The sequence below is a fragment of the Coregonus lavaretus genome (assembly GCF_964263955.1).
Source record: "Coregonus lavaretus genome assembly, chromosome: 10".
Lineage (NCBI taxonomy): Eukaryota > Metazoa > Chordata > Actinopteri > Salmoniformes > Salmonidae > Coregonus > Coregonus lavaretus.
Window position 1 is genome coordinate 16567060 of NC_139997.1, and position 27932 is coordinate 16594991.

General features: G+C 44.0%; 1 protein-coding gene across 1 annotated transcript in view; it reads left to right on the forward strand.

Moving 5' to 3' along the window:
* LOC311136543 (double C2-like domain-containing protein beta) overlaps nucleotides 1-27932 on the forward strand; it is a gene marked incomplete at both ends in the record, with an annotated part of 208511 nt that overhangs the window by 42045 nt on the left and 138534 nt on the right. Inside the window, one exon of the mRNA XM_084170710.1 lies at nucleotides 16139-16218. Coding sequence (XP_084026836.1) covers nucleotides 16139-16218 — 80 coding nt within the window. The remainder of the gene's footprint in view (nucleotides 1-16138; nucleotides 16219-27932) is intronic.

The following is a 27932-nucleotide window of genomic DNA, read 5'->3' on the forward strand; positions in this document are numbered from 1 at the left end:
AACTTTAATAATGCAGGTGTGACCTGTTATAACACATTCATTAAATGCTTATAGATGTGTAATGAATGCATTATCTATATGTAGTCAATTTAGATTGTTACCAAATATTGTAATGTCACCATTCTATTTGTTTATGTTGTCTGTAAGACAATGATTTACGCTATTGTACCTTAAATGCCCAGACATACTGTCTGTCACTAATGCAAGATGTAAACAGTCCTAAATTCACATCAGACAGCCCAGTTGTATTAGCGTTATTATTGCCTCCAATCATATAGTATCACATCCTGATTTCCATGGTTTCATCTGCTTTAAGCCTTAGTCGCTCATTTGATATGCAGTGCAGGTCAGTACAATAGCGGTTTATGTCGCGGAATCATTTCCTGCTTTTGATAATGCCACTGACCTCAGGAGGGGACCAAAGGATACTGGGTCAGGTATAATCTTGCACTCCCATGCACTGTGGCTACTCGAATCCAAACATGTCCTTTCTCTCTTTGAGTCTTTATGGCTTTGACATTTTACGATTTGTTTTTGTCCATCTGGGCTTCCTGTGATCTGTTTGCCACCAACAATAAAAAGTGGCCCTATTTTTTTGTCTCTTTTTTTCTTGCCCTCCTCTCACCAAGGAGATAACTCGGTTATGATTACTCCCCGATTCTGTGGGACACAATGGAAATATGATTATGGTAATGGTGTTGTGTGTTTAGAGATGTTGGAGGAGGACTTGTCCAGATGCATAGGCCACGTAATAAGGCCCATTGACGCAATACCCACAGCCTTAATTAAGACTTTCTTAATTTGCATTTAATGACCTTAGCCTTGATTGAGAACTCAGAGGCCCCAATGTGGCCACGGCTGAACAATGGCGGATGGCCCTTTTACAGTGACTACTCTTATTATTATTATTACAGTGCCTTCGGAAAGTATTCAGACCCCTTGACTTTTTCCACATTTTGTTAGGTTACAGCCTTATTCTAAATTGATTAAATTGTTTTCCCTCATCAATCTACACACAATGCCCCATAATGACAAAGCAAAAACAGGTTTTTTGAAATGTTTGCTAATTTATATAGATAAATACAAAACGGAAATATCACATTTACAATAAGTGTTCAGACCCTTTACTCAGTACTTTGTTGAAGCACCTTTGGCAGCGATTACAATCTCGAGTCTTCTTGGGTATGACGCAACAAGCTTGGCACACCTGTATTTGGGGAGTTTCTCCCATTCTTCTCTGCAGATCCTCTCAAGCTCTGTCAGGTTGGATGGGGAGTGATGCTGCACAGCTATTTTCAGGTCTCTTCAGAGATGTTAGATCGGGTTCAAATCCGGATTCTGGCTAGGCCTCTCAAGGACATTCAGAGACTTGTCCTGAAGCCACCACTCCTGCGTTGTCTTGGCTGTGTGCTTAGGGTCGTTGTCTTGTTGGAAGGTGAACCTTCGCCCCAGTCTGACGTCCTTAGCGCTCTGGAGCAGGTTTTCATCAAGGATCTCTCTGTACTTTGCTCCGTTCATCTTTGCCTCGATGCTGACTAATCTCCCAGTCCCTGCCGCTGAAAAACATCCCCACAATATGTTGCTGCCACCACCATGCTTTACCGTAGGGATAGTGCCAGCTTTCCTCCAGACATGACGCTTGGCATTCAGGCCAAAGAGTTCAAGCTTGGTTTCATCAGACCAGAGAATCTTGTTTCTCATGGTCTGAGAGTCTTTAGGTGCCTTTTGGCAAACTCCAAGCGGAGCTGTCATGTGTCTTTTACTGAGGAGTGGCTTCCGTCTGGCCACTCTACCATAAAGGCCTGAGGAACTTTAGAGCTCTGTCAGTGACCATCGGGTTCTTGCTCAGTTTGGCCGAAGCGGCCAGCTCTAGGAAGAGTCTTGGTGGTTCCAAACTTCTTCCATTTAAGAATGATGGAGTTCACTGTGTTCTTGGAGACCTTCAATGCTGCAGACATTTTTTGGTACCCTTCCCCAGATCTGTGCCTCGACACAATCCTGTCTCTGAGCTCTAAGGACAATTCCTTCGACCTCATGGCTTGGTTTTTCCTCTGACATGCACTGTCAACTGTGGGACCTTATATAGACAGGTGTGTGCCTTTCCAAATCATGTCCAATCAATGGAATTTACCACAGGTGGAATCCAATCAAGTTGTAGAAACATGTCAAAGATGATCAATGGAAACAAGATGCACCTGAGCTAAATTTCGAGTCTCACAGCAAAGGGTCTGAATACTTATGTAAATAAGGTATTTTTTATATATATATTTTTTTATAAATTTGCAAACATTTCTAACAAACTGTTTTCAATTTGTCATTATGGGGTATTGTGTTTAGATTTTTTTATTTAATCCATTTTAGAATAAGGCTGTAACGTAACAAAATGTAGACATTTTTTATACTTTGAATACTTTTCGAAGGCACTGTATCAACTACGTAATGAAGCGCTTCATCTGATGTTGCTGTTTTTGGCGGAAAGGAGAGGAGTGCTCTGAAGCCGTCTCTTAAAAGTCCTGAAAAGTCATTCTTTCATGGTTAACTACCAGGAAGTTTGAAAAGACAGTCTGAGTGGGCAGGGAGCTTATATTCATGAACTCGCCTTGACTGACAGCTCTTTGAAAAGCAACTTGGATGCAGTGTCATTTTTTTATTTACATCTCCCGTTTGGCATGTCTCTTGTGATGCGGTTCACAGCAGCACTGACGGATGTGTTGACATGACAACTTCGTCAGCGTTTTGAATGACCCTTCCCCCCCTTTTGTTCCATGCTGGCTGAAGACTTGGCTAGCCAGTAACTAGCTAACACCAGACACCGATGAAAGGGGAAACATATAAGTATCTTTGCCATAGATGAACAGGGTAAACTTTTAATTATATTTGCTGACACCACACAGTCAAATTTTGGCACCAGTAAAGTAGCTATCTAGCTATATAAACTACGCCCCTCTGCAAACACGCCTTCTCCAAAGTTGGTTACAAGGCACTACTTATTTAAATTACGTAAGAGAACATCATGTTACTATTGGTGTATCAAAATGAGAGCTAAGGTCACCTTGTCTACTTAATAATTAATCCAACTGTTTGTCGTGGGGGAGGGGACCAGTAACTTTATGATCAAACCTTATCAATTTAGAAGCAACAGTAATTTTTCATACTTTGGTCATCATACCTTGATCTGGTTTCCTTCAAATATCATCTAATTTCATGAAAAACATGATTCTGACTGTTCATGACCTTTAATGCGCTTCTAAATGTAGGTCAACTTTGAGAAGCCTTGATCTGTGCGTCCCTAGGAAATGTGCAGGGAAGGGAATTAATCTTGCGTGGCGTCCAAAAGCTCTTACGCTTTGAACACACCGACTGCGTCATTGCATTTTGGTACACCAGAAGTACATTCATTTCCAATGGAACGCTGCGTTTGCCTTGCAGCATTGCGTTGCAGAGGCAGTTGCTGTACGTCTGTGTGGTGCATACGTTGGATTTATCGAACATATGCATCAAATTGTTGAATTTTTGTTGCACACATATCCAGTAAAAAAATAAGTGTGGTATTACATAATAAAAACAGTTTGACTGCAGAATTTCTTTACATTTTTTATTCATTTATTTGCCAAGTAGCATACATACAGTGAGGGAAAAAAGTATTTGATCCCCTGCTTATTTTGTACGTTTGCCCAATGACAAAGAAATGATCAGTCTATAATTTTAATGGTAGGTTTATTTGAACAGTGAGAGGCAGAATAACTACAAAATAATCAAGAAAAATGCATGTCAAAAATGTAATGAATTGATTTGCATTTTAATGAGGGGAAATAAGTATTTGACCCCCTCTCAATCAGAAAGATTTCTGGCTCCCAGGTGTCTTTTATCCAGGTAACGAGCTGAGATTAGGAGCACACTCTTAAAGGGAGTGCTCCTAATCTCAGCTTGTTAACTGTATAAAAGACACCTGTCCACAGAAGCAATCAATCAATCAGATTCCAAACTCTCCACCATGGCCAAGACCAAAGAGCTCTCCAAGGATATCAGGGACAAGACTGTAGACCTACACAAGGCTGGAATGGGCTACAAGACCATCGCCAAGCAGCTTGGTGAGAAGGTGACAACAGTTGATGCGATTATTCGCAAATGGAAGAAACACAAAATAACTGTCAATCTCCCTCGGCCTGGGGCTCCATGCAAGATCTCACCTTGTGGAGTTGCAATGATCATGAGAACGGTGAGGAATCAGCCCAGAACTACACGGGAGGATCTTGTCAATGATCTCAAGGCAGCTGGGACCATAGTCACCAAGAAAACAATTGGTCACACACTACACCATGAAGGACTGAAATCCTGCAGCGCCCGCAAGGTCCCCCTGCTCAAGAAAGCAGATATACAGGGCTGTCTGAAGTTTGCCAATGAACATCTGAATGATTCAGAGGACAACTGGGTGAAAGTGTTGTGGACAGATGAGACCAAAATCGAGCTCTTTGGCATCAACTCAACTCGCCGTGTTTGGAGGAGGAGGAATGCTGCCTATGTCCCCAAGAACACCCTCCCCACCGTCAAACATGGAGGTGGAAACATTATGCTTTGGGGGTGTTTTTCTGCTAAGGGGACAGGACAACTTCTCCGCATCAAAGGGACGATGGACGGGGCCATGTACCGTCAAATCTTGGGTGAGAACCTCCTTCCCTCAGCCAGGGCATTGAAAATGGGTCGTGGATGGGTATTCCAGCATGACAATGACCCAAAACACACAGCCAAGGCAACAAAGGAGTGGCTCAAGAAGAAGCACATTAAGGTCCTGGAGTTACCTAGCCAGTCTCCAGACCTTAATCCCATAGAAAATCTGTGGAGGGAGCTGAAGGTTCGAGTTGCCAAACGTCAGCCTCGAAACCTTAATGACTTGGAGAAGATCTGCAAAGAGGAGTGGAACAAAATCCCTCCTGAGATGTGTGCAAACCTGGTGGCCAACTACAAGAAACGTCTGACCTCTGTGATTGCCAACAAGGGTTTTGCCACCAAGTACTAAGTCATGTTTTGCAGAGGGGTCAAATACTTATTTCCCTAATTAAAATGCAAATCAATTTATAACATTTTTGACATGCGTTTTTCTGGATTTTGTGGTTGTTATTCTGTCTCTCACAGTTCAAATAAACCTACCATTAAAATTATAGACTGATCATCTACAGTGGGGAAAAAAAGTATTTAGTGTGGCCTACCACTTTGCGGCTGAGCCGTTGTTGCTCCTAGACTTTTCCACTTCACAATAACAGCACTTACAGTTGACCAGGGCAGCTTTGACGAACTGACTTGTTGGAAAGGTGGCATCCTATGATGGTGCCATGTTGAAAGTCACTGCACTCTTCAGTACGGGCCATTCTACTGCCAATGTTTGTATATGGAGATTGCATGGCTGTGTGCTCGATTTTATACACCTGTCAGCAACGGGTTTGGCTGAAATAGCCGAAATCACTAATTTGAAGGGGTGTCCACATACTTTTGTATATACAGTATAGTGTATGTACAAACAGAGTACGCATTCGAGAAGTACTCTCCGTGTTTCATTTCGCATACTTTGATTTGGACTCGTACTCCGACTTTCCCGTGCTCCAATGTTCATGTTCGGAGCATGGAAGTATGCATTTCGAGAAACACCCCTAAACTAGCAGGTTTTTCTCAGGGTCAAATAGGGACGTCAACAGTTAGCATGTTAGCCAGCTAGTGCTTCAAATAAATTCAACCGGTTTATACTTTTGGACATATTTGCACCCTATACACATTTGGAAACAGGCCATTTGATGCAGTGTTAATATTTATGGACGTTGTGAGCAACAGATAAGTATGTGCCTGTAAGGGAAGTTCAATCCATACTAAACAAAAATATAAATGCAACATTTAAAGTGTTGGTCCCATATTCCATGAGCTGAACTAAAATATCCCAGGAATGTTCCACACACAGTTACAGTGGGGAAAAAAAGTATTTAGTCAGCCACCAATTGTGCAAGTTCTCCCACTTAAAAAGATGAGAGAGGCCTGTAATTTTCATCATAGGTACACGTCAACTATGACAGACAAATTGAGAAAAAAAATCCAGAAAATCACATTGTAGGATTTTTAATGAATTTATTTGCAAATTATGGTGGAGAATAAGTATTTGGTCACCTACAAACAAGCAAGATTTCTGGCTCTCACAGACCTATAACTTCTTCTTTAAGAGGCTCCTCTGTCCTCCACTCGTTACCTGTATTAATGGCACCTGTTTGAACTTGTTATCAGTATAAAAGACACCTGTCCACAACCTCAAACAGTCACACTCCAAACTCCACTATGGCCAAGACCAAAGAGCTGACAAAGGACACCAAAAACAAAATTGTAGACCTGCACCAGGCTGGGAAGACTGATTCTGCAATAGGTAAGCAGCTTGGTTTGAAGAAATCAACTGTGGGAGCAATTATTAGGAAATGGAAGACATACAAGACCACTGATAATCTCCCTCGATCTGGGGCTCCACGCAAGATCTCACCCTGTGGGGTCAAAATGATCACAAGAACGGTGAGCAAAAATCCCAGAACCACACGGGGGGACCTAGTGAATGACCTGCAGAGAGCTGGGACCAAAGTAACAAAGCCTACCGTCAGTAACACACTACGCCGCCAGGGACTCAAATCCTGCAGTGCCAGATGTGTCCCCCTGCTTAAGCCAGTACATGTCCAGGCCCGTCTGAAGTTTGCTAGAGTGCATTTGGATGATCCAGAAGATGATTGGGTGAATGTTATATGGTCAGATGAAACCAAAATATAACTTTTTGGTAAAAACTCAACTCGTCGTGTTTGGAGGACAAAGAATGCTGAGTTGCATCCAAAGAACACCATACCTACTGTGAAGCATGGGGGTGGAAACATCATGCTTTGGGGCTGTTTTTCTGCAAAGGGACCAGGACGACTGATCCGCGTAAAGGAAAGAATGAATGGGGCCATGTATCGTGAGATTTTGAGTGAAAACCTCCTTCCATCAGCAAGGGCATTGAAGATGAAACGTGGCTGGGTCTTTCAGCATGACAATGATCCCAAACACACCGCCCGGGCAACGAAGGAGTGGCTTCGTAAGAAGCATTTCAAGGTCCTAGAGTGGCCTAGCCAGTCTCCAGATCTCAACCCCATAGAAAATCTTTGGAGGGAGTTGAAAGTCTGTGTTGCCCAGCGACAGCCCCAAAACATCACTGCTCTAGAGGATATCTGCATGGAGGAATGGGCCAAAATACCAGCAACAGTGTGTGAAAACCTTGTGAAGACTTACAGAAAACGTTTGACCTGTGTCATTGCCAACAAAGGGTATATAACAAAGTATAGAGAAACTTGTGTTATTGACCAAATACTTATTTTCCACCATAATTTGCAAATAAATTCATAAAAAATCCTACAATGTGATTTTCTGGATTTTCTCATTTTGTATGTCATAGTTGACCTGTACCTATGATGAAAATTACAGGCCTCTCTGATCTTTTTAAGTGGGAGAACTTGCACAATTGGTGGCTGACTAAATACTTTTTTTCCCCACTGTATTTGTCAGTGGGCAAACGTACAAAATCAGCAGGAGATCAAATACTTTTTTCCCTCACTTTATTATTTGTTCGATGACATCTAAAAATTAATTGTGAAAGCCTATAATATAATTTCCCTCCAAATGCATAGTTTTGGAGCGAAATGCACTAATAAATAGTCAAGATAGCTGAGAGTAGGCTCTTTTAACAATGAGACCAATGTTGAGGAAGGTGGTCTTGATTGCGCTGTTGGGCCGGGACCAGCCCCGCCGAAAGGGCAGGTCTGTGTCTGTCCAGGGATGGTTGATCTCCCGAAAGCAGGCAGGGGAGTTCCATCATCTCATTCAAGATCTTCGACTGTTTGGAGAGGAATTCCTAAGTTACTTTAGTCTGGACCAAAGCCAGTTCGATCACCTGCTCCAGATGGTTGGAGCCAGGATCGCCCGGATGGATACCAACTACCGGGAGTCCATCAGCCCAGTTGAACGCCTGGCAATTTGTCTCTGGTAAGCTAAATTCAAGTGAATTTTTAAAGCCTTTGATACCGTAATTGATTGATATTAGATATATTTTATGTGCAACCTAGCTAGCTAAAGGGCTCTCTGGTTAATAGCCCCTATGTGACATCAGATGTACTTTTACAGAATGTTCATTAGGATTATAACTTTCCCCAAAGTTGGTTTAAAATCCTTTTTTAATGATGCAATGTTACCAAAGGAAAAGAAAGTTGGGGTGCGTTCTGCCCTGATGAAGGTAGGCTAGTCTTCTCCAGGACCCCTTGTTGTTCAAGACAGTTACAGTAATTCATTACATTCTTATTGGAATCATGTACAAAAAAGGGTTCCAAAAGTGTCCTTCTGCTTTCCCCATAGGATAACCCTTTTTGGTTCCAGGTAGAACCCTTTGGGGAAAAGGTTATACTTGGAACCCAATAGGGTTCTGCTTGGAACCAAAAGGGTTCTACCTGGAACCAAAAAGGGTACTACCTGGAACCGAATTGTACTGTTTCAAGGCATTGTTAATGATGGTTGATGAGTATTACAATATAATTAGTAGAGCATAATAAACAGTAATGAGGTAGCTATATGAGTAGATAGAATATGTGGGTGGAATTCAAGTTACACACAATATTGATAATTATTTTGAATTATGTTTCAGATTCTTGGCGACAGGGGACTCCTACAGGACCATCGGATTCAGCTTACGAGTTGGACTGTCCACGGTGGCAGGCGTTCTCCCCTCTGTGGCAAAAGCCATTTGGGACTGTCTGGTTGGTGAATACATGCCGAGTTCCTGGAGAGGTGGAATTTCCCCAACTGTCTTGGCTCCATTGACGGGAAACATTGAGTAATCCAGGCTCCACTGTGCTCGGGTTCGCAATTCTACAACTACAAGGGTACATATTCAGTTGTACTCTTGGCTGTTGTAGATGCCATCTACTGTTTCCGTGTCGTTGGTGCTTACGGCAAGGGAAGTGATGGCGGGACCCTCCGGGACTCTGCCTTCAGCCAGGCACTTCAGGATGGCACCCTGGATATTCCACCACCTGCATCACTCCCTGCGGCTGAAGACCTGGGACCCATTTCCCACGTCTTCGTCGGCGACGAGGCCTTCCCTTTGAGACCCAACCTCATGAGGCCCTACGCTGGACGCCAGCTGCCATTGCCAAAGCCTGTAAGAATCTTCAACAAATGACTGTCCAGGGCAAGATTAGTTGTTGAATGCACCTTTGGGATTGTGGCAGCCCAGTGGAGAATGTATCGGAGAGTGCTTGGTCTCAGCCCCTCAAATGTCGATGCCTGCGCGAAGGCCACGTGTTCTCCACAACTACCTGCGGAGGGCATTCCAGGAGCCACTCCGGATGGAGATGGGCACGCCAAATGGTCACCTACCTGATGTCACCAGGGCAGGTGCCAACAACGCCCCAAGACAGGCACTCCAGGTGAGGGAGAAGCTGACCACCTACTTCTCATCGCCAGCAGGTGAAGTCCCATGGCAGCATGCCATGGAGTGAAACGGCTCTTTTAAGAGCCCCCTAACACAAAGGGTATTTTAAGAATCATCCACCATTGTCCATAAAATAGCATTTTTTCCCAGATTATTTTATGTCTCATTTTCTCTCTTCATATGGAAGTGAAATTTGGGAGTAAAGACCACACCTTAACCCCTTCCCTCTCCCATTAACATCAGTATTATACACACCTGGCATGGTACATCAGGTGAGCAGGAGCTCTAATTAAGGTTATACGACATACAGTTAGTATGATAACAATTGGAAAAGGTAACCTAGGGTCCATAAAAATAGTACAGTTTACCATGATCTTCACTGGTCTGACAAAATGCAGGTGGGAAAAAAATACGTTTTACTTTCATTTTGTCTTAGATCTGCAAAGGTGTAGGGAATAAATAAATAGAAAAATTCTAAATGAGATATTAATAAACAAATGAAACAACTGACTATGAAAACATTAGAATTTAGTAAGTATGTGGGTTGTAAAATTTTTTACAAAACATAAAACAACTGTTGAAAGAGGTGTGTGTGTGTGTGTGTGTGTGTGTGTATGTATGTGCATGTAAAAATACCAAAATTAATGTGTAGCCTGTAATCTGTAAGAGAACAACGAGAGCATTTATTTTTGGCAAAACTGCAGACAGATACAGGGACTACTCATAAAGCCTAGACGTAGTAGGGGAACTTCAGATGGCCATAAAGAGAGAGAGGGCAGGGCACTGGAGATATGAGGTACAGAGAGGAGTGGAGGAGAGGTGTGTGTGTGTCTCTGTCTCTGAAAAAAAGAAAGGAATGTGTAGCCATAACACAGCTAAACAAACAAATGGCCCCTGGATGTCATGGACCAGTCGATGGAACATAACTTCACAAACATTTTCAACACCCTGGTTTTCAAGTGGTTTTAAATTAAATAAATATATTCACCTTTAGTCTTGTAAGAGACCAACTAGAGCATCCGTGAATTCTCCGGTTTGTGAGTTTAAATTCTGTCAATTCAGAAATCTATGTAACACTAATAATGAATGCTATCCTAAGACTTTAGAAACAAATTACTTTATGAATTGACTGAATGTCAACGGAACTGACGTGTGTGAAAGGAAAGGTACAATGAGGGAGGTCAAAACAACAACCAGACAACTCCTCTCCTCTTCCTGTCCCTCCTGTGTGCTGGTCTGCTAAATTGACTCCATCTCTGGAAGGGAAGAGAAAAACAACTCATACAAGCATTACATAATATAACACCATAGAAGGTGAGATTTATGTTAACTAAATACTGCTTGTATAGTGTAGTTAGTGGCATAAATATTGAAACAGTGTGGTAAAATTGGTAATTCTTGCTGTTTACTCATGGAATTTGTATTTCAGATTAAAAGATGAAAATGACAGGCAAATATTTAGACAGCAAACTGTTGTTTTAGGATATTTTCTAACCCAGAAACAACAGCTCTACATTTGCCTCATAATAATCCTTTGATCTGAAATACCAATTAGCCTACATGAGTATATTGTAAAAATGTTTGCTTCATTGTCGCAATACTTATGACACTACCTGTGTTGTGGGGGGAAAAAAACGTACCATTGAACTCGGCTTCGAAAAGCAGATGATGAATTTTAACCTTGACTGCTGCTTTTCTTTGCTGAGGCAGCCTCTCCAGGGTTGGCACCAGGCTCATGGCAAAGAGGGTCTCTTTATCCTCCTTCTTGTGAGCATCAGGTTGCGCTGCATCCCTCTCGACGGCTTGGAGGAGCCTCTGCTGAACTGAGTTGAGTGGATCTGGGGGCTGGTACCTCCGATGACGCCTGGTGTGACGTTGTTCCTCTTCCTGTCTCTCCCCGTTTGTCTCCACGGCCACATCCTGTTCAACAAGGTCCTCAGTGGTCACTTCCGTCAGGGTCATAATAATCTCACCGGATCCTTGATCCAGAGGTGCTTCCTCTATTTCATCATCTTCCATGGCTGCACAGGTGGTGGTCATATTGTGGATGACGTAGAGGATCTCGCTGCACCGGTGGAGGCGGTGGTCGCACTTGTAGACAATAAATGGATCCAGAAAAAGAATGTGGCAGAAGTGCGAAGGCCACTGGCCTGAAGCTGCTGACCCAGACCTCTTCTTCTCTTTCTCTGCCCTTCTCTCTCTCTGATACCTGTCCCTGAGTCCTCTCCACTTCCTCCTACAGTCTTCTTCTACATAGACATGAACATGATAAGCCAAACCATTACTTGATTATTAGTATAACTACAGTTATTAGATAGCTATCATGGACATGTCACCTACTGTACACACAGACACACATGGTTATCTGACCAAATTATCAGGGGTAGTATCTACCATCATTTCTATTACTATTTATCTGACATACACACTCACACGCTCTCACATACACACTCACACTCTTTCAAACATGATTATTTGGCCAAGTTATCAGGGGTAGTAAATAGCATAATTGATATGACTATTTCTTTTTCACACACACACACCTCATTGGTTAGGTTAGCAAGCTATCTCACTACTAAGCTTACCTGGCAATCCTACTATCATGGACAATTGTCTCCAAGCAGCATTTTTTGTGTTTATGTCCCTGTAGCTGTCAGCAGTTGTGTCAAAAATACACGGTTTTGAGGATACTGCGAAAATGATTCTCTCCTCCATGTGTCCAACCGCATGCGGCCGTCTGCAACACTTGTGTAGATACCTGCATTCAGTATAGTTGCGTAGCTGCTCATCAGGCAAGAGTAACACACCAGTAGAGTTAGGCGGCCAGTGCCATCTCACCTCTCTCTCACTTTCTGCCTCTCTTTCTCTCGCTCTCTTTCTCTCACACACATACATCTCTCTATCGCCAGCCACTGGAAACATCTTATTTTTTTCCAGAGTGCCCCCACAAAAGAAAGATGAGGCGATGGCCAGGCTCTCCTTGCCCACTAATACACCCACAAAGAGCTTTCTAATAAGTACAACGGGGAGGGAAAAAACTAAGATTGAAAGTTCTATGGCGCTGATAGAGTAGGTTGGCACACTAAAATGAATCACAAAGCGATAGGCCTATACGCTGGGCACCGTATATGGAATCAAATTAAAAGTATGTTTAAGATGCGGAAGGACGGGCTGCTGCCAGTCGCCACTGATGAATCAGACTGTGTTCAATTACAAAATCCTCTTTCTTGTCCGGCTCCCGCTCCAAACGGCCTGCCATTTGTGTTATTTGACATTTCCGTTAATTACTGGCTGTCATCACAACCAGATTTGTTATTACTGCGGCGGAAATTATTTTTTTACCACCACTCCAATAAGTCTCTATACCTTGTTGCAGTCAAACCTTTCGTAGCAACCTCTCTGCGGACATGGATTCGATTAGCCGTCTGTAATGATTTTGACTGGCTGTACGTTAAAGACTTTACAGATTTTGCATGCTTATTGTGATCGCAGGTGCAATACTTTCCCGCTTGTTTGTTGTGTGTTGGTCTGTAGGTTACTGTGCTCGGTCTCCTCTTACTGTGGTTTCATTCGTTGTTTGTTTGTTTGTATGTTGCTGCCACACCACTTCCAGTGTAGAGGTTGCAAGTGACATAACACAAGCTGTCAAACTAGAGCAGTAGGTACTCTGCCCTTACGGTTATATGTAACAGGAAAGCCCACCCCTGGGTGTGAAACAAATAAACCTGCAGAACATTGAGGGACTAACTAGGGCTATCAGAGATAAATCAGTTAACTCAAGTTAACTTTTTGTCATTTTAGTGCACTATTTTGTTTTTATTGCAATTCATCGCATTGTCTTTCAAAATACACTGAAAACATCCAAAATACATAATCTATACAGCTAAAAACAACAACATGATGTGCGTTATACAGTTTCTTGATTTTGCTAACCGTTTCTTTGGACAAAATCAAGACTTCAATATTCTTGTAATGCGTTTTGTATAAAAAATCATAAATTACAGATCAATTTGAGCAAATTTTGAATTTGAATTTAATCGTGATTAATCACTGCAAATCCTGTGATTATCTAGATACAAAATAATTTGACAGCCATAGTACTAACACATCTAATGACCTGAGACCAAACAGTAATATTTTCCAGACAGCTGAAAGCCATGCTGTGGCAAGGACCTGTTGCTCCTGCCATGTGTATTGATTGGTTCCTCAGTATTTCCCCTGCAATAGAAGATAGAATGTACATTATATACTGAACAAAAATATAAACGCAACATGCAACAATTTCAACAATTTTACTGAGTTACAGTTCATATAAGGAAATCAGTCAATTGAAATCAATTATTTAGGCCCTAATTTATGGATTTCACATGACTGGGCAGGGGCGTACCCATGGGGAGCCAGGCCCACCCACTGGGGAGCCAGGGCCAGCCAATCAGAATGCGTTTTTCCACACAAAAGGGCTTTATTAATCCTCAGTTTCATCAGCTGTCCAAGTTGCTGGTCTCAGACGATCCCGCAGGTGAAGAAGCCAGATGTGGAGGTCCTGGGCTGGCGTGGTTACACGTGATCTGCGGCTGTGAGGCCGGTTGGACGTACTGCGATATTCTCTAAAACGACTTTGGAGGCGGCTTATGGTCGAGAAATGAACATTCAATTCTCTGCCAAAAGCTCTGGTGGACATTCCTGCAGTCAGCATGCCAATTGCACGCTCCTTCAAAACTTGAGACATCTGTGGCATTGTGTTGTGTGACAAAACTACACATTTTAGAGTGGCCTTTTATTGTCCCCAGTGATACTGTTTAATCAGCTTCTTGATATGCCACACCTGTCAAGTGGATGGATTATCTTGGCAAAGGAGAAATGCTCACTAACAGGGATGTAAACATATTTGTGCACAAAGTGAAAGGGAGAGAGATGAGCGAGAGGGCAGAAATAAAGATGTTTAGCCATTGAATAGATGGTAATATATACACTCCTCCCGTATCAGCCAGATCCATATAGTTGCATGCCTCCCTGAATTATGCATAGTAGTTTTTATTATCTGCCAACTTTTGCTCCCTCTCCCTCTGTGTGATTGCTGCTGGGGAAATGCTGTGGATATGTTCCTTTTTAGAGCACAGAAATAATGACACAACATGGTGTAGTGGATTTGATTCAAGCTACGTGCTACGAGGCAACCAAGGGGCAGAAATTTGTTGGTGGGGGTGATGGAGGCGCGAAGGGGTGGTGGAAAGAAAAACAATTTTGTCGAGGCAATTCCCCAGGAAAAAAGACCACAAGCCTCCGCTGATTGTCGTTCCCCCCCATACATGTATTAGAGATTGAAGTCACGGCTCAGGCGCCAATCTTGGTAATCGGAAACAAACCTGGTTTAATCCCTCAGGTGCCTTTCTACGAATCATAACACACACACACACACACACACACACACACACACACACACACACTCACGCATTCACACACAAACCTCCGTTGCCAAACGTGCTGCAACGTTTATTGAATGAACGCACCCTTCAGATGCCAGTGAGAAGAAAACACAGGAGGTATGAAGGATTTGGATGTACACACCCCACCCCCAGCAGAGGACTAACAGTCTCTCTCACAGGAAGTGGCAGTATGTAGTGTCGTTTTAGGTGCCAGGCCAAGCTGTGGAATAAGCCTTTATTGGGCTAATTAAATGATTTGTTTGTATGATCATGTAGTTAATTAAATGTTTGGAGGAGTTACTACTCCAGATGTGCCCTATGGAGTAGATTATGATGGTGATGGTCTCTCAAATCAGGCATGAAATACACTGAGTGTACTAAACATTAGGAACAGCTTCCTAATATTGAGTTGCACTCCCTTTGGCCCTCAGAACAGCCTCAATTTTGTCGGGGCATGGACTCTACAAGGTGTCAAAAGCGTTCCACAGGGATGCTGGCCCATGTTGACTCCAATTCTTCCCACGGTTGTGCCAAGTTGGCTGGATGTCCTTTGGGTGGTGGACCATTCTTGATACACACGGGAAACTGTTGAGCATGAAAAACCCAGCAGCGTTGCAGTTCTTGACACATTTAAACCGGTGCGCCTGGCACCTACTACCATACTTCTTTCAAAGGTACTTAAATATTTTGTCTTGCCCATTCACCCTCTGAATGGCACACATACACAATCCATGTCTCAATTGTCTCATGGGTTAAAAATCCTTCTTTAACCTGTCTCTTCCCCTTCATCTACACTGATTGAAGTGGATTTAACAGGTTACATCAATAAGGGATTATAGCGTTCACCTGGATTCACCTGGTCTGTCTATGTCATGGAAAGAGCAGTATCTTCCTAATGTTTGGTACACTGTGTATGCTCTACTGTATATTGGCAGGTAGACAGGCCCATATGCGTTGAGGTGAAACACGGTTGTGGTTGTGTTGTGTTTTGCTCAGTTTGAGGAGGGAATGATGGGAAGGAAGTCCTGTCATACTTTGACAGGCGGTTTTATTAGTAGCCTCTCCTCTCAGGTGCTCTTATCTTGGTGTGTAGCATGTAGTTGATGTCTGATTTCTGTTTTTGTCTCTTTCGCTCTCTCTCTCTGTCTTTCTCTCTCTCCATAGTGTGTAGCATGTAGTTGAACCATCTCTGCTCTGATATCTGATTTCTGTTTCTCTCTCTCTCGCACTCCTGCAGCTACGTTGGGGACCCTGGACTTCAGTTTACTGTATGACCAGGAGAACAACGCTTTGCACTGTACCATCAACAAAGCCAAGGTGAGCATTCATGATGATGTTTATTGTCCTACAAAGGGAAATTGTTTCCATAATTTACACTGTAAAACTTTTCCTTGTAAAACTCTGGTGCCAGGATAATGCTGTAAATGTATAGTGAAATTCTTCTTGAAATCTAAATGCAATACGTTTTTTAAAACATCAAATACATTTATTGAAATTGGTAACATGAACAACAAATTCAACAACAGAACTGACAATAGAAGTAACAACCGTTAACACATATGTAACCAAATAAGAGCATAATTACAACACTAATTTAAAGACTATATTGTGTGCCTGTGTGTGGGGGGTGTGGGGGAGAGAGAGACAAAGAGAGAGGGGGAGTTAAAATTGTGATTGGGTACAATCCTAGATCTATGATCAGGGGCAACTCTATTCGGGGTAAGGGGGTTCAGAGGCTGTGAAATACACAACGGGACAGTTTGGGCAGGAGAGCATCCAGGAGAGAGAAGTCAGCGCAGCATCAGGTGTTCCTCATGGGGCTCCGTAACAATCCTCCTCAGTTCTGATTTGTCAGCTCCTCTCACCCCTAGGACAAGCATAGAAAAATAAAGAATATAATGAGAGACAGAGAACACCAGGGCTGTTACTCTGTGGGTAAAAATACAGGTGACAAGGGACTGATGTCGTGTGAGCGTGGGTGTGTATACTTACCTCATTAGAGGACTTCATTCAAACTCAGTGAGCTCTTGGAAGAATGGGGCAATGTAGGGGTTGAGAACAGCTGGCTTCCTCTGGGCCACCTTGTCATGCATTTTGTCCCATCTTCAGGGGTCATCATCTTGGGTTGATTTGAACCAGGAATCTGTACAGCCATATATCCAATATAGTTTATGAAATAATTTGAGGCATTGAACAAATACAAATAAGACAGCTAGATACACCTACTTCAAATCATAGCTAACTAATAAAACATTGCTATAGCCAACACAATACCACAGATTATTTTACCAGACTCACAACATTTTTCTATCTTTCTGTGCCACCAAAAGTTTGCACCAAACGTTAGTTAGTAAAGTGAACAGGTTTAGCTAATACTGTAACATTATGGAACAATGTTGTTTAAATTAAACAAATGGTTAGCGGGAAGAGGCTATAAGGACACTCCTGGTCTGCAAAATTATGTCATACAGTATGTCACGCAGCTGAGAGCAGAGTGAACAGAATCACACAGGGTTGTGCCAGCTAAGGAGGACACTGTGTCCCGGTATTGTTGCCGTTCATGCTCTCCCTATTGAGTAGACTGTATAGCGGTGACATTTAGATGGCTACCAATATTAGTTATTTGTTGTGTAGGCTGCTATCCTACTTGAAATATAATCCTGTGTTACAGCTGCCCAGTGGCAAGCACCCCATAGCTAGCAGGCACCTGATAGAACACCGGTGCACTGGTCATTCGCAATGGCTTTAGCGGCTCGTGAGTAGTTTAACGTGTATAATGCGGCTCGTCAATCCGAAAAAAAAATGGGCTCCGGTAATAATATGGGTAATATCTTTTGAACTGCCATTTTCTCTGTAGTAATGGTGAACACATAACGGTCACAAATCTGCGCTCAGTTTATTCTCTATGGCACTCAGAGGCTGCGGTATAGCCTACATAAAAGCCTATCATCATAACAATTATTATCTGTGAGATAATTTTTTCTAGGTTGCAAAGCAAGATATTTACGAGCAATTTAGGGCAGACCGAAATGGCTTGTGTCAACTTGAGTTAGCTAACTAGCTAGCTAGCTAGCTAGCAAGCAAACCTTAGCCAGCTAGCTAACATTAGGTAAGCTAAGAAAAAACATGCAGAAATTCAACGTTGGCTAGCAATAAGTAAGGAATAATCAACGAGGGGCTATGCGTGCTATGGAAAAGAATGAATTACGTTGTATCGTAATACGGTGGGAGTCAGGAAGCAGGTGCAGAAGGTGAAATGAATAACAAAGCAATGCAGATGAACAAAACATAAGAAGCGTACAGAACGTAAGAGAAAACAATACTACCTAGTGACTGCTGTCTAGTGAGGGCTAAATAAAGGGGGAATAATCAAGGAGATATTGATGACCAGGTGTGCGTAATGATGGGGAGCAGGTGTGCGTAATGATTGTTACCAGGGCCGGTGGTTAGTAGACCAGTGGCGTCGAGTGCTGGAGAGAGGGAGCGGGAGTAGGCGTGACAGATGTGGAAGTGTGTTCCACAACGCACTAGCGGGGTTGAACTAGCCTTCCACGGAGTTGCATTATTTTCCAGAGAACGCATAGACCCCTGAGTTGATTATCACTTTTTATCATGGCTATAATTAAACACATTTACCACTACAAATGTGTTCATTTGCAGGTAGAAATCTGTTCAACATCCGCTGAAGTAGCTAGCAAGTTTTATAGATAGGTACAGTAGTTGCCTTGGTAACCAAACAAACATACTTGCTAGTTTAGCTAACCAAACCATCAGTCCTGGCTTGCTATTATGAAAATCGAATTCAACATTGCCAATAATGTTTATAATTTGACTTTTGCTTTCAAAAGCAGCTCAAACATAGAACATGGAAGAATGAACTATAGCCACTGAATTCTACCTTGCTGATATACCATGTGGTATAGGGAAATAATGCATGCTCTAGAATGCCCTTCAAACCAATCAGAAACACGTATTCAACAATGTCATGGTATAAGAAAGGGATAAATGCTGACGTTCTGTACATTACCTTGGAAATAATGGACAACACAGTGGGACAAGGCGGAGGCATGTCCCTTTGCAGAGTTCATTTTTCTAAGGTAATGTACAGAACATCAGCGTTTATCCCACTTATACCGCAGAACAATACTAAAGCACACATTTACCAGCAGAAAGAAAAAGTATTGATATAAGCAAATTCATACTTTCTCATCTTTTGTCTGCTAGAGACGCGACCCAGTTGTTTGTTCGATTAGTTCTATATTTAAGGACGCGACCCATTCTATCTTATCCCTTGCTTGCTAGCTAGCCAACTAGCTACGGCTAACAGAGTCACAACCTCTGCTGCCAGAATAACAGCAAAGTAGCTGCATTTGCCTTTGTTTAAGCTGTTTTCAGTTGACATTCATTTGGATACATCCATAACAATGAGCTGATGATGCCCAATTTTGCCTGGCAAAGTGCCTTCTCGTCAGGACACTCGTTGACAACGTTCATTTTGTGGAGATCACAATGCATATCAAACACTAGGCTAGAAGCTAGCTAAATATTTTGTTTCTAGCAAACATGACAACCGAAATCAAAAATATCAGTTGCTAAAAACAGCTGGTCAAACTAGAAATGTAATGTGGGAGGATTTCACAACATAGCGCCACTTGTGTCATGACTGCAACAGTAGGGACTGGAGAAATTCATGTTCATCACTCGCCACAATAGGTCATCAGATGCTCCAAAAAAATATGTCTGCATGTACTGTCTGCATATGTAGGCGCATATTGAGTCAGGATTGCAAGGAGTCCCAATATCTTTTCCAACTGTCTGGTTTTAATGTCCATTCTAGAATGCCAGATTGAATATTCAACAATGCTGTGGTATGAAGATATTTATACACTGGGTGGTTTGAACCCTGAATGTTGATTGGCTGAAAGCTGTGGTATATCAGACCGTATACCAAGGGTATGACAAAAAATAATTGTACTGTTCTAATTACATTGGTAGCCTGTTTGTAATAGCAATCAGGCACCTCTGGATTTGTGGTATATGGCCAATATACCATGGCTAATGGCTGTATCCAGGCACTCTGTGTTTAGTCTTGCCTAAGAACAGCCCTTAGCTGTGGTATATTGGCCATATACCACACCTCCTCGGGCCTTATTGCTTAATTATAAACAAGTCAAGGTACCTACCCAGCAGATGCTGAAAATGTTCTTACACATTTTTACATTTACATTTTAGTCATTTAGCAGACGCTCTTATCCAGAGCGACTTACAGTTAGTGAATACATATTTTTTTTTTATACTGGCCCCCGGTGGGAAACGAACCCACAACCCTGGCGTTGCAAACGCCTTGCTCTATCAACTGAGCTACATCCCTGCCGGCCATTCCCTCCCCTACCCTGGACGACGCTGGGCCAATTGTGCGCCGCCCATGAGTCTCCCGGTCATGGCCGGCTGCGACAGAGCCTGGATTCGAACCAGGATCTCTAGTGGCACAGTTAGCACTGCGATGCAGTGCCTTAGACCACTGCGCCACTCAGTGGTCTAAGACCACTTACACTTCACAGCCGCTTCAAGAAGATATTTACTAAAATAGTCTGAGCTACATGTGTCTCCCCAACATCATGAGGTTGGCGCCTGAAACTGATCATTTTAATCTACAGTAGGCATACGCTATTACTGTAAAGAATGTTAGAGTAATTGTTACAGGATGCTTCCAATTACAGTTAATAACAGTATTTTTCAGCATTTTACCCATAATGCAGTGCTATCTACATCATTAGTGCTATATAAAACGTTGGTTTTTCTATAAACTAGGGTACCAGGGAGGATTTCCTATTTATTTTTTTACTGTCACGACTTCCGCCGAGGCTGCCTCCCCTCCTTGTTCGGGCAGGCTTCGGCGTTCGTCGTCACCGGCTTACTAGCCACTGCCGCACCATATATCATCATTACATTTGTCTTGTCTTGTCAATTACACACACCTGGTTCATATCCCCTCATTAGTCCGTGTATAAGTGTTCCCTCTGCCCCCTTGTCTTTGTCGGTGATTGTTTTATGTGAGTTGAGTGTAGCTCGGTGGAGCTACTCGTACCTTGTATTGCCCGGGTAGATTATTCCCCTGTGCCTGTATTTTGTTGGAGCTTCCCGTACCTTGTATTGCCGGGGTAGATTGTTTCCCCTGTGCCTGTATTTTGTTGTCGCTATCCAGCGCAACTGTGTACGACAGAATAAACTCTGTATTCAGTGATTTACCCTCCTGCGCCTGACTCCTTCTAATCACACTCATCACAGAATCACCCACCCGAAATGGAGTCAGCAGGAGGGAGGGCGTCCGACGGGAGCTAGCCTGCCGGGACACCATGTTGTCCTTCACACAACTGGTGGACATGGCCATCCGTTTGGACAACCTGCTGGCAGCCAGAGGACGTCCTGGAATGGGTCTGCCCATTCCCACCCCGGCCGACTCGGATCCCGAGCTGATGGAGCTGGGTGGAGCCGCTGTCCGAGAGAGCGGAGGACGACAGCGACAGAGCCACTCTGGTGGCAAGAAGGGACAGTACACCACACGTTGTCGTCAACGCTCTTTTGGGTCTGGAGGCGGCAGGCAGGGCACTCTCGCATCACCCCAGGTATCGAACACCCACACTCGTTCAGAGCCCTCTGCTGCGCACTGTACCCTACCCATCTACTTTCCCGATCACATGGTAGTTCCCCAGTGTAAGGCACTAGTCGATTCAGGCACAGCTGGGAACTTTATGGACAGTGCATTCTCACGCCGTCTAGGCGTTTCATTAGTTTCCCTATCCATTCCACTCCCCATCAGAGCACTTGATAGTCGACCATTAGGGTCCGGGTTTGTTCAGGAACTAACTGCACCAGTCACCATGATTACCCAGGAGACTCATTGTGAGCAGATCACTTTTTTTTTTATTATTGAGTCCCCTGCTTTCCCTGTGGTATTAGGTATCCCTTGGTTAGCACTCCACAACCCCACCTTCTCATGGCCGCAGAGGGTTCTCACGGGGGTGGTCGCGAGAGTGTCAGGGTAGGTGTCTAGGTGTTTCCATTGGTGCAACCACGGTGGAAAGTCCAGACAGTACCGCCACCGTGCGCATTCCACCCGAATACCTCGATTTGGCGCACACGTTTTCAAAAACGCAGGCTACCAAGTTACCACCTCATCGGGTGGGGGATTGCGCGATAAACCTCCAGGTAGACGCTGTACCTCCCAGGAGTCATGTGTACCCCCGTGTCGCAGGCTGAAACGGCGGCTATGGAAACATACATCACCGAGTCCCTGCACCAGGGGTATATACGTCCCTCCTCTTCACCCGCCTCCTCGAGTTTCTTCTTTGTGAAGAAGAAAGATGGAGGTCTGCGACCGTGCATTGATTATCGACCACTGAACAAGGAGACGATCAGATTTAGTTATCCTCTCCCACTCATTGCGTCAGTGATCGAGTCAATGCATGGGGCGCGCTTCTTCACCAAATTAGATCTCAGGAGTGCGTATAACTTGGTGCGTATCCGAGAGGGGGATGAGTGGAAGACAGCATTCAGCACAACCACAGGGCATTATGAATACCTGGTGATGCCCTACGGTTTGATGAATGCTCTATCCGTCTTCCAGTCCTTTGTGAATGAGGTGTTTCGGTACATGCTTGGTCGCGGTGTAGTGGTCTACATCGATTACATTCTGGTCTATTCCGCTACGCGCGCCGAGCATGTATCCCTGGTTCGCAAAGTGCCGGTCTCCCCACGGCTCTGCAAACTGCGGAGGCCCTGTTTACACACGTATTCTGGCACTACGGGGTACCAGAGGATACAGTGATATAGTGTCTGACCGAGGTTCCCAGTTCACATCCATGTTCTGGAAGGCGTTCATGGAACATCTGGGGGTCTCGGTCAGCCTGACCTCTGGGTACCACCAAGTGTCTAATGGGCAGGTGGAACGGGTAAATCAGGATGTGGGTAGGTTCCTGCAGTCCTGCTGCCAGGACCAGTTGGGGGAGTGGTCGGTGTTCTTGCCATGGGCAGAATATGCCCAGAACTCTCTCCGCCACTCCTCTACAGAACCAACCGGTTCTGGCACCGTGGCACCAGAGCCAGACCGAGGCTCCTGCGGTGGCTGACTGGTTTTGGCACGCGGAGGAGACATGGGACACTGCCCACGTTCACCTCCAATGCGCCGTGCATCGTCAGAAGGCCAACGCTGACCACCACCGCAGTGAGGCCCTGTTCTTCGTACCGGGGGATCGGGTCTGGCTCTCAACCCGGAATCTGCCCCTCCGCCTGCCCTGCCGGAAGCTGAGCCCGCAGTTTGTGGGGCCGTTCAAAGTCCTGAGGAGAATAAACGAGGTCACCTATAGGTTATTACTTCCCCCTGATTACCGTATTAACCCCTCTTATCATGTGTCTCTCCTCAGATTACCGCTCCAGGAGTCTGAGGTGCAGGAGGTCCCTCCACCTCCTCTGGACATCGAGGGGGCCCCAGCGAACGCTGTCCGTTCCATCCTAGATTCGAGGGGTCGGGTGGGGGGCCTTCAATACCTCGTGGAGTGGGAGGGGTATGGTCCGGAGGAACGGTGCGGAGTCCCGGTGAGGGATATCCTCGATCCCTCCTTGTTGCGGGATTTCCACCGTCGCCATCCGGTTCGCCCTGCTCCTCGTCTGAGGCCGGGGTCGGCACGCTGCTGGAGCTGCGCGTCAAGGGGGGGGGTACTGTCACGACTTCCGCCGAGGCTGCCTCCCCTCCTTGTTCGGGCAGGCTTTGGCGTTCATCGTCACCGGCTTACTAGCCACTGCCGCTCCATATATCATCATTACATTTGTCTTGTCTTGTCAATTACACACACCTGGTTCATATCCCCTCATTAGTCCGTGTATAAGTGTTCCATCTGCCCCCTTGTCTTTGTGAGTGATTGTTTTATGTGAGTTGAGCGTAGCTCGGTGGAGCTACTCATACCTTGTATTGCTGGGGTAGATTATTCCCCTGTGCCTGTATTTTGTTGGAGCTACCCGTACCTTGTATTGCCGGGGTAGATTGTTTCCCCTGTGCCTGTATTTTGTTGTCGCTATCCAGCGCAACTGTGTACGACGGAATAAAATCTGTATTTGGTGATTTACCCTCCTGCGCCTGACTCCTTCTAATCACACTCATCACATTTACATTACGATATAAGGGAGGAACATACTGTAGCTTTATTATATACAATTCATGTTTAACCCTTTCTCATGGTTTGGTGTCTAGACGGATTTGTCCAAAATCGTGTGACATAAAACATTAACTTTCAGTCCTTGCATTTATGGCAGTGTAAGTTGTCATTATATCATATATTAAGCATTAATCAATTAAATTAGACATTGAACTTGAACCCTGTAAGAATCCTGGATCTAGCTGTCAGTCAGTTTTTTGTATAGAGATCCCAGAAATGCAGTGTAGCAACGTAGCATTTCGTGTTTCCTTATGTTACGGGGTTGAAACAGTTTTCATCGGCACTTAAATCCCCAAAAATGTATGCAATTGCAAAATCGAATGCTTCTAACCGAAACAGTCACCTTACCTTGATACTTAAAACCTAAATCGATACTGTCATTGATGTGGTTCTTCAATAATTATGCATAATACTTGTTCGATGTGCATTTGGTGTAGAGCTGTTTATTTATGCCATGATATTTTTACACATAATCATTTGATCCAGGAAGGAATTTAATGAATGACATTCAAGTGACGAACAGCTGTTGGGCTGTTGTTGCATCGCATGCATTTTCTCAAGTGCTGGAAAAAAGTTGTTTGCAAGGAATATTTTGGTTTCTCATTCATTACGCTGGTGAAGACAGTTGTGCCTGGATCCACATTGGATCTAATATCCCTAGCGAATTGATGTTGATCATCTGTTGTTGTCTGCTTTCCTCCACAAGACAAGAAACTCACTCACTGCTCTGCTCTTCCGGTCTGTTGCTTGTAGAATATCCACATCTCAGGAAATCGTTCGCGAGCTGTTGATGTTTGATGGCCCGAATGTCTGGCGAATATCGAAACTCAATAAATTTTACCACGGTTTTTCAACAAGCTTTTCACTTCGGATGTTTTTATCTGCTCCACCATGCACTTGTCGGGTAACGCCTCCTCTCCTACTCAGCCTCACGAAAAAAACGTATCCCAAGCGGGTGTGACACCTACTCCCTTGCTTGCTGCACTGCTTCTTGGATCCCACCTGGTGATCTGTTTGCTGTCTGCCCTGGCCTGTCTCCCCCTGTTTGGTACAGGTACCCTCACCACACTCCCCCATCTCTTCAGAGCTTTCGCTCGCATCCAGCACACATGCACATACACACCACAGACTTTGGACTGATCTGAATTTTATGTAGGCTTATTAACTTGTTAAGCTTATTATGTGAGCTTACTCAGAAACACTTTAATTAACTAGTATAGGCCTACTATTTATTTATTTATTTGATCTCAGACTTTTATAGCCTACTTGACTCATAGAGAGCTACTCTCTCAAGTTATCTTGTTGGGAAGAGTGACTCTTTGAACTTACAATGGCTAGCCCCAAGTCATTAAGGGCGGCAGGTAGCGGCAGGTAGCTTAGTGGGTAAGAGCGTTGTGCCAGTAACCGAAAGGTCGCTGGTTCTAATCCCCGAGCCGACTAGGTGAAAAATCTGTCGATGTGCCCTTAAGCAAGGCACTTAACCCTAATTGCTCCTGTAAGTCGCTCTGGATAAGAGCGTCTGCTAAATGACTAAAATGTAAATTAAATTTTTTTCTTGTGCTTTATGCTATTTGCCCCATGACTCCTGTGTGCTTTGTTGACTATGAACTTGCTTGTTTACCCGACCGTTGGACAGACAATGTTTGTTCCCACACTCGCGACTCTGACTCTCTATTGGTTACACAGACTCTTGGCCTCCCATCCTATTCTAACCACCTCTCGCCGGCTTTGTATTCATGTTACCTGATGTAATTGCTGTACAATATGATCTTGTTACCATCTGATGCACATTCAAATGTCATAAAAAAATCAACACTGCAGAGCTCTCCCTGTCCTCTGCCATGCCCTGATTGTATTACTGCTGACGATATCTGGAAATGAGCATGTACACCCTGACGCATCTCCTGTTGCTAGCCCCCAAGCTCTGATTTCTGCTTCACTGATTTCTGCTCTCTTAAAAGCCTGGGTTTTCGGCACGTTAATACTAGAAGTTATTACCTAAAATGTATCAATTGAAAGTGTGGGTTCACAGCTCCAATCCAGATGTGTTGGTCATTACTGAGATGTGGTTAAGAAAGAGTGTTTTGAGCACTGATGTTAACCTTTCTGGTTATATCCTTTTTCGGCAAGACAGATCTTCCAAAGGTGGTGGAGTGGCAATGTTTACCAAGGAACACCTTCAGTGCTCTGTTGTCTCTACCAAGTCTGTCCCCAAACAATTTGATTTGCTGATTTTAAGCATTACGCTTTCAAATAGCTCTTTGTTGACTGTTGCTGGGTATTATCGTCCACCATCAGCACCGGCCTGTACCCTACCCTCCTGACCCCTTACACTAAGTCTGAATTTGTCCTGCTAGGTGACCTAAACTGGGACATGTTTAAACCACTTGACCAAGTCCTAAAGCAATGGGACTCCCTAAATATTTCTCAGATTATTACCAATCCCACAAGGTATGACTCCAAACACCCAGAAAAGGCTACTCTCCTTGATGTTATCCTCACAAATAATTCTGATAGGTATCAGTCTGGTGTTTTCTGTAATGACCGTAGTGATCACTGTTTTACAGCCTGTGTTTGTAACGGCTGCTCAGTTAAACGACCTGTCCTGATTTGTCATAGATGCTTGCTAAAAATCTTGAATGAGCAAGCCTTCCTTCATGACCTGGCCTCTGTAAATTGGTATAGAATCAGCTTGATCCCCTGTCAAAGATGCTTGGACCTTCTTTTTTGATAGTTTCAGTAGTATTGTTAATAAACACCCCCATAAAGAAAATTAGATTTAAAAACCGGTTCAGCCCCTGGTTTGACCGTGATCTAGCAGAGTTACTCGGCACACGTATACTCAGTCTAACTGGCTCTCGTTCTGGAAAATGGTTAAAGACCTGGAGAATAAACCCTCCTCCTCACAGTTGCCCATGTCCCTTAATGTTGATGATGTGGTTGTTACTGACAAGGAGCGCATGGCTGAGCTCTTTAATCACCACTTCATTAAGTCAGGATTCCTATTTGACTCAGCCATGCCTCCTTGCCCGTCCAACACTTCCTCATCTCCCAGCCGTTCTAATGCGACTAGCCCTGATGCTCCTCCCTCTTTTTCCCCTGCCTCGCTAAAAAGTTTGCCTGTCACCAAGGGAGCACCCCAAGGCTTGATCCTAGGCCCCACACTCTTCTCAATTTACATCAACAACATAGCAGAGGCAGTAGGAAGCGTTCTCATCCATTTATATGCAGATGATACAGTCTTATACTCAGCTGGCCCCTCCCCGGATTTTGTGTTAAATGCTATACATCAAAGCTTTCTTAGTGTCCAACAAGCTTTCTCTGCCCTTAACCTTGTTCTGAACACATCCAAAACAAAGGTAATGTGGTTCGATAAGAAGAATGCCCTTCTCCCCACAGGTGTGATTACTACCTCTGAGGGTTTAGAGCTTGAGGTAGTCACATCATAAAAGTACTTATGCTTATTTATAAAACCCTCTTAGGCCTTACTCCCCCCTATCTGAGATACCTACTGCAGCCCTCATCCTCCACATACAACACCCGTTCTGCCAGTCACATTCTGTTAAAGGTCCCAAAAGCACACACATCCCTGGGTCACTCCTCTTTTCAGTTCACGGCAGCTAGCGACTGGAACGAGCTGCATAAAACCCTCAAACTGGACAGTTTTATCTCCATCTCTTCATTCAAAGACTGAATCATGGACACTCTTAATGACACGTGTGGCTGCTTTGCGTGATGTATTGTTGTCTCTACCTTCTTGCCCTTTGTGCTGTTGTCTGTGCCCAATAATGTTTGTACCATGTTTTGTGCTGCTACCAT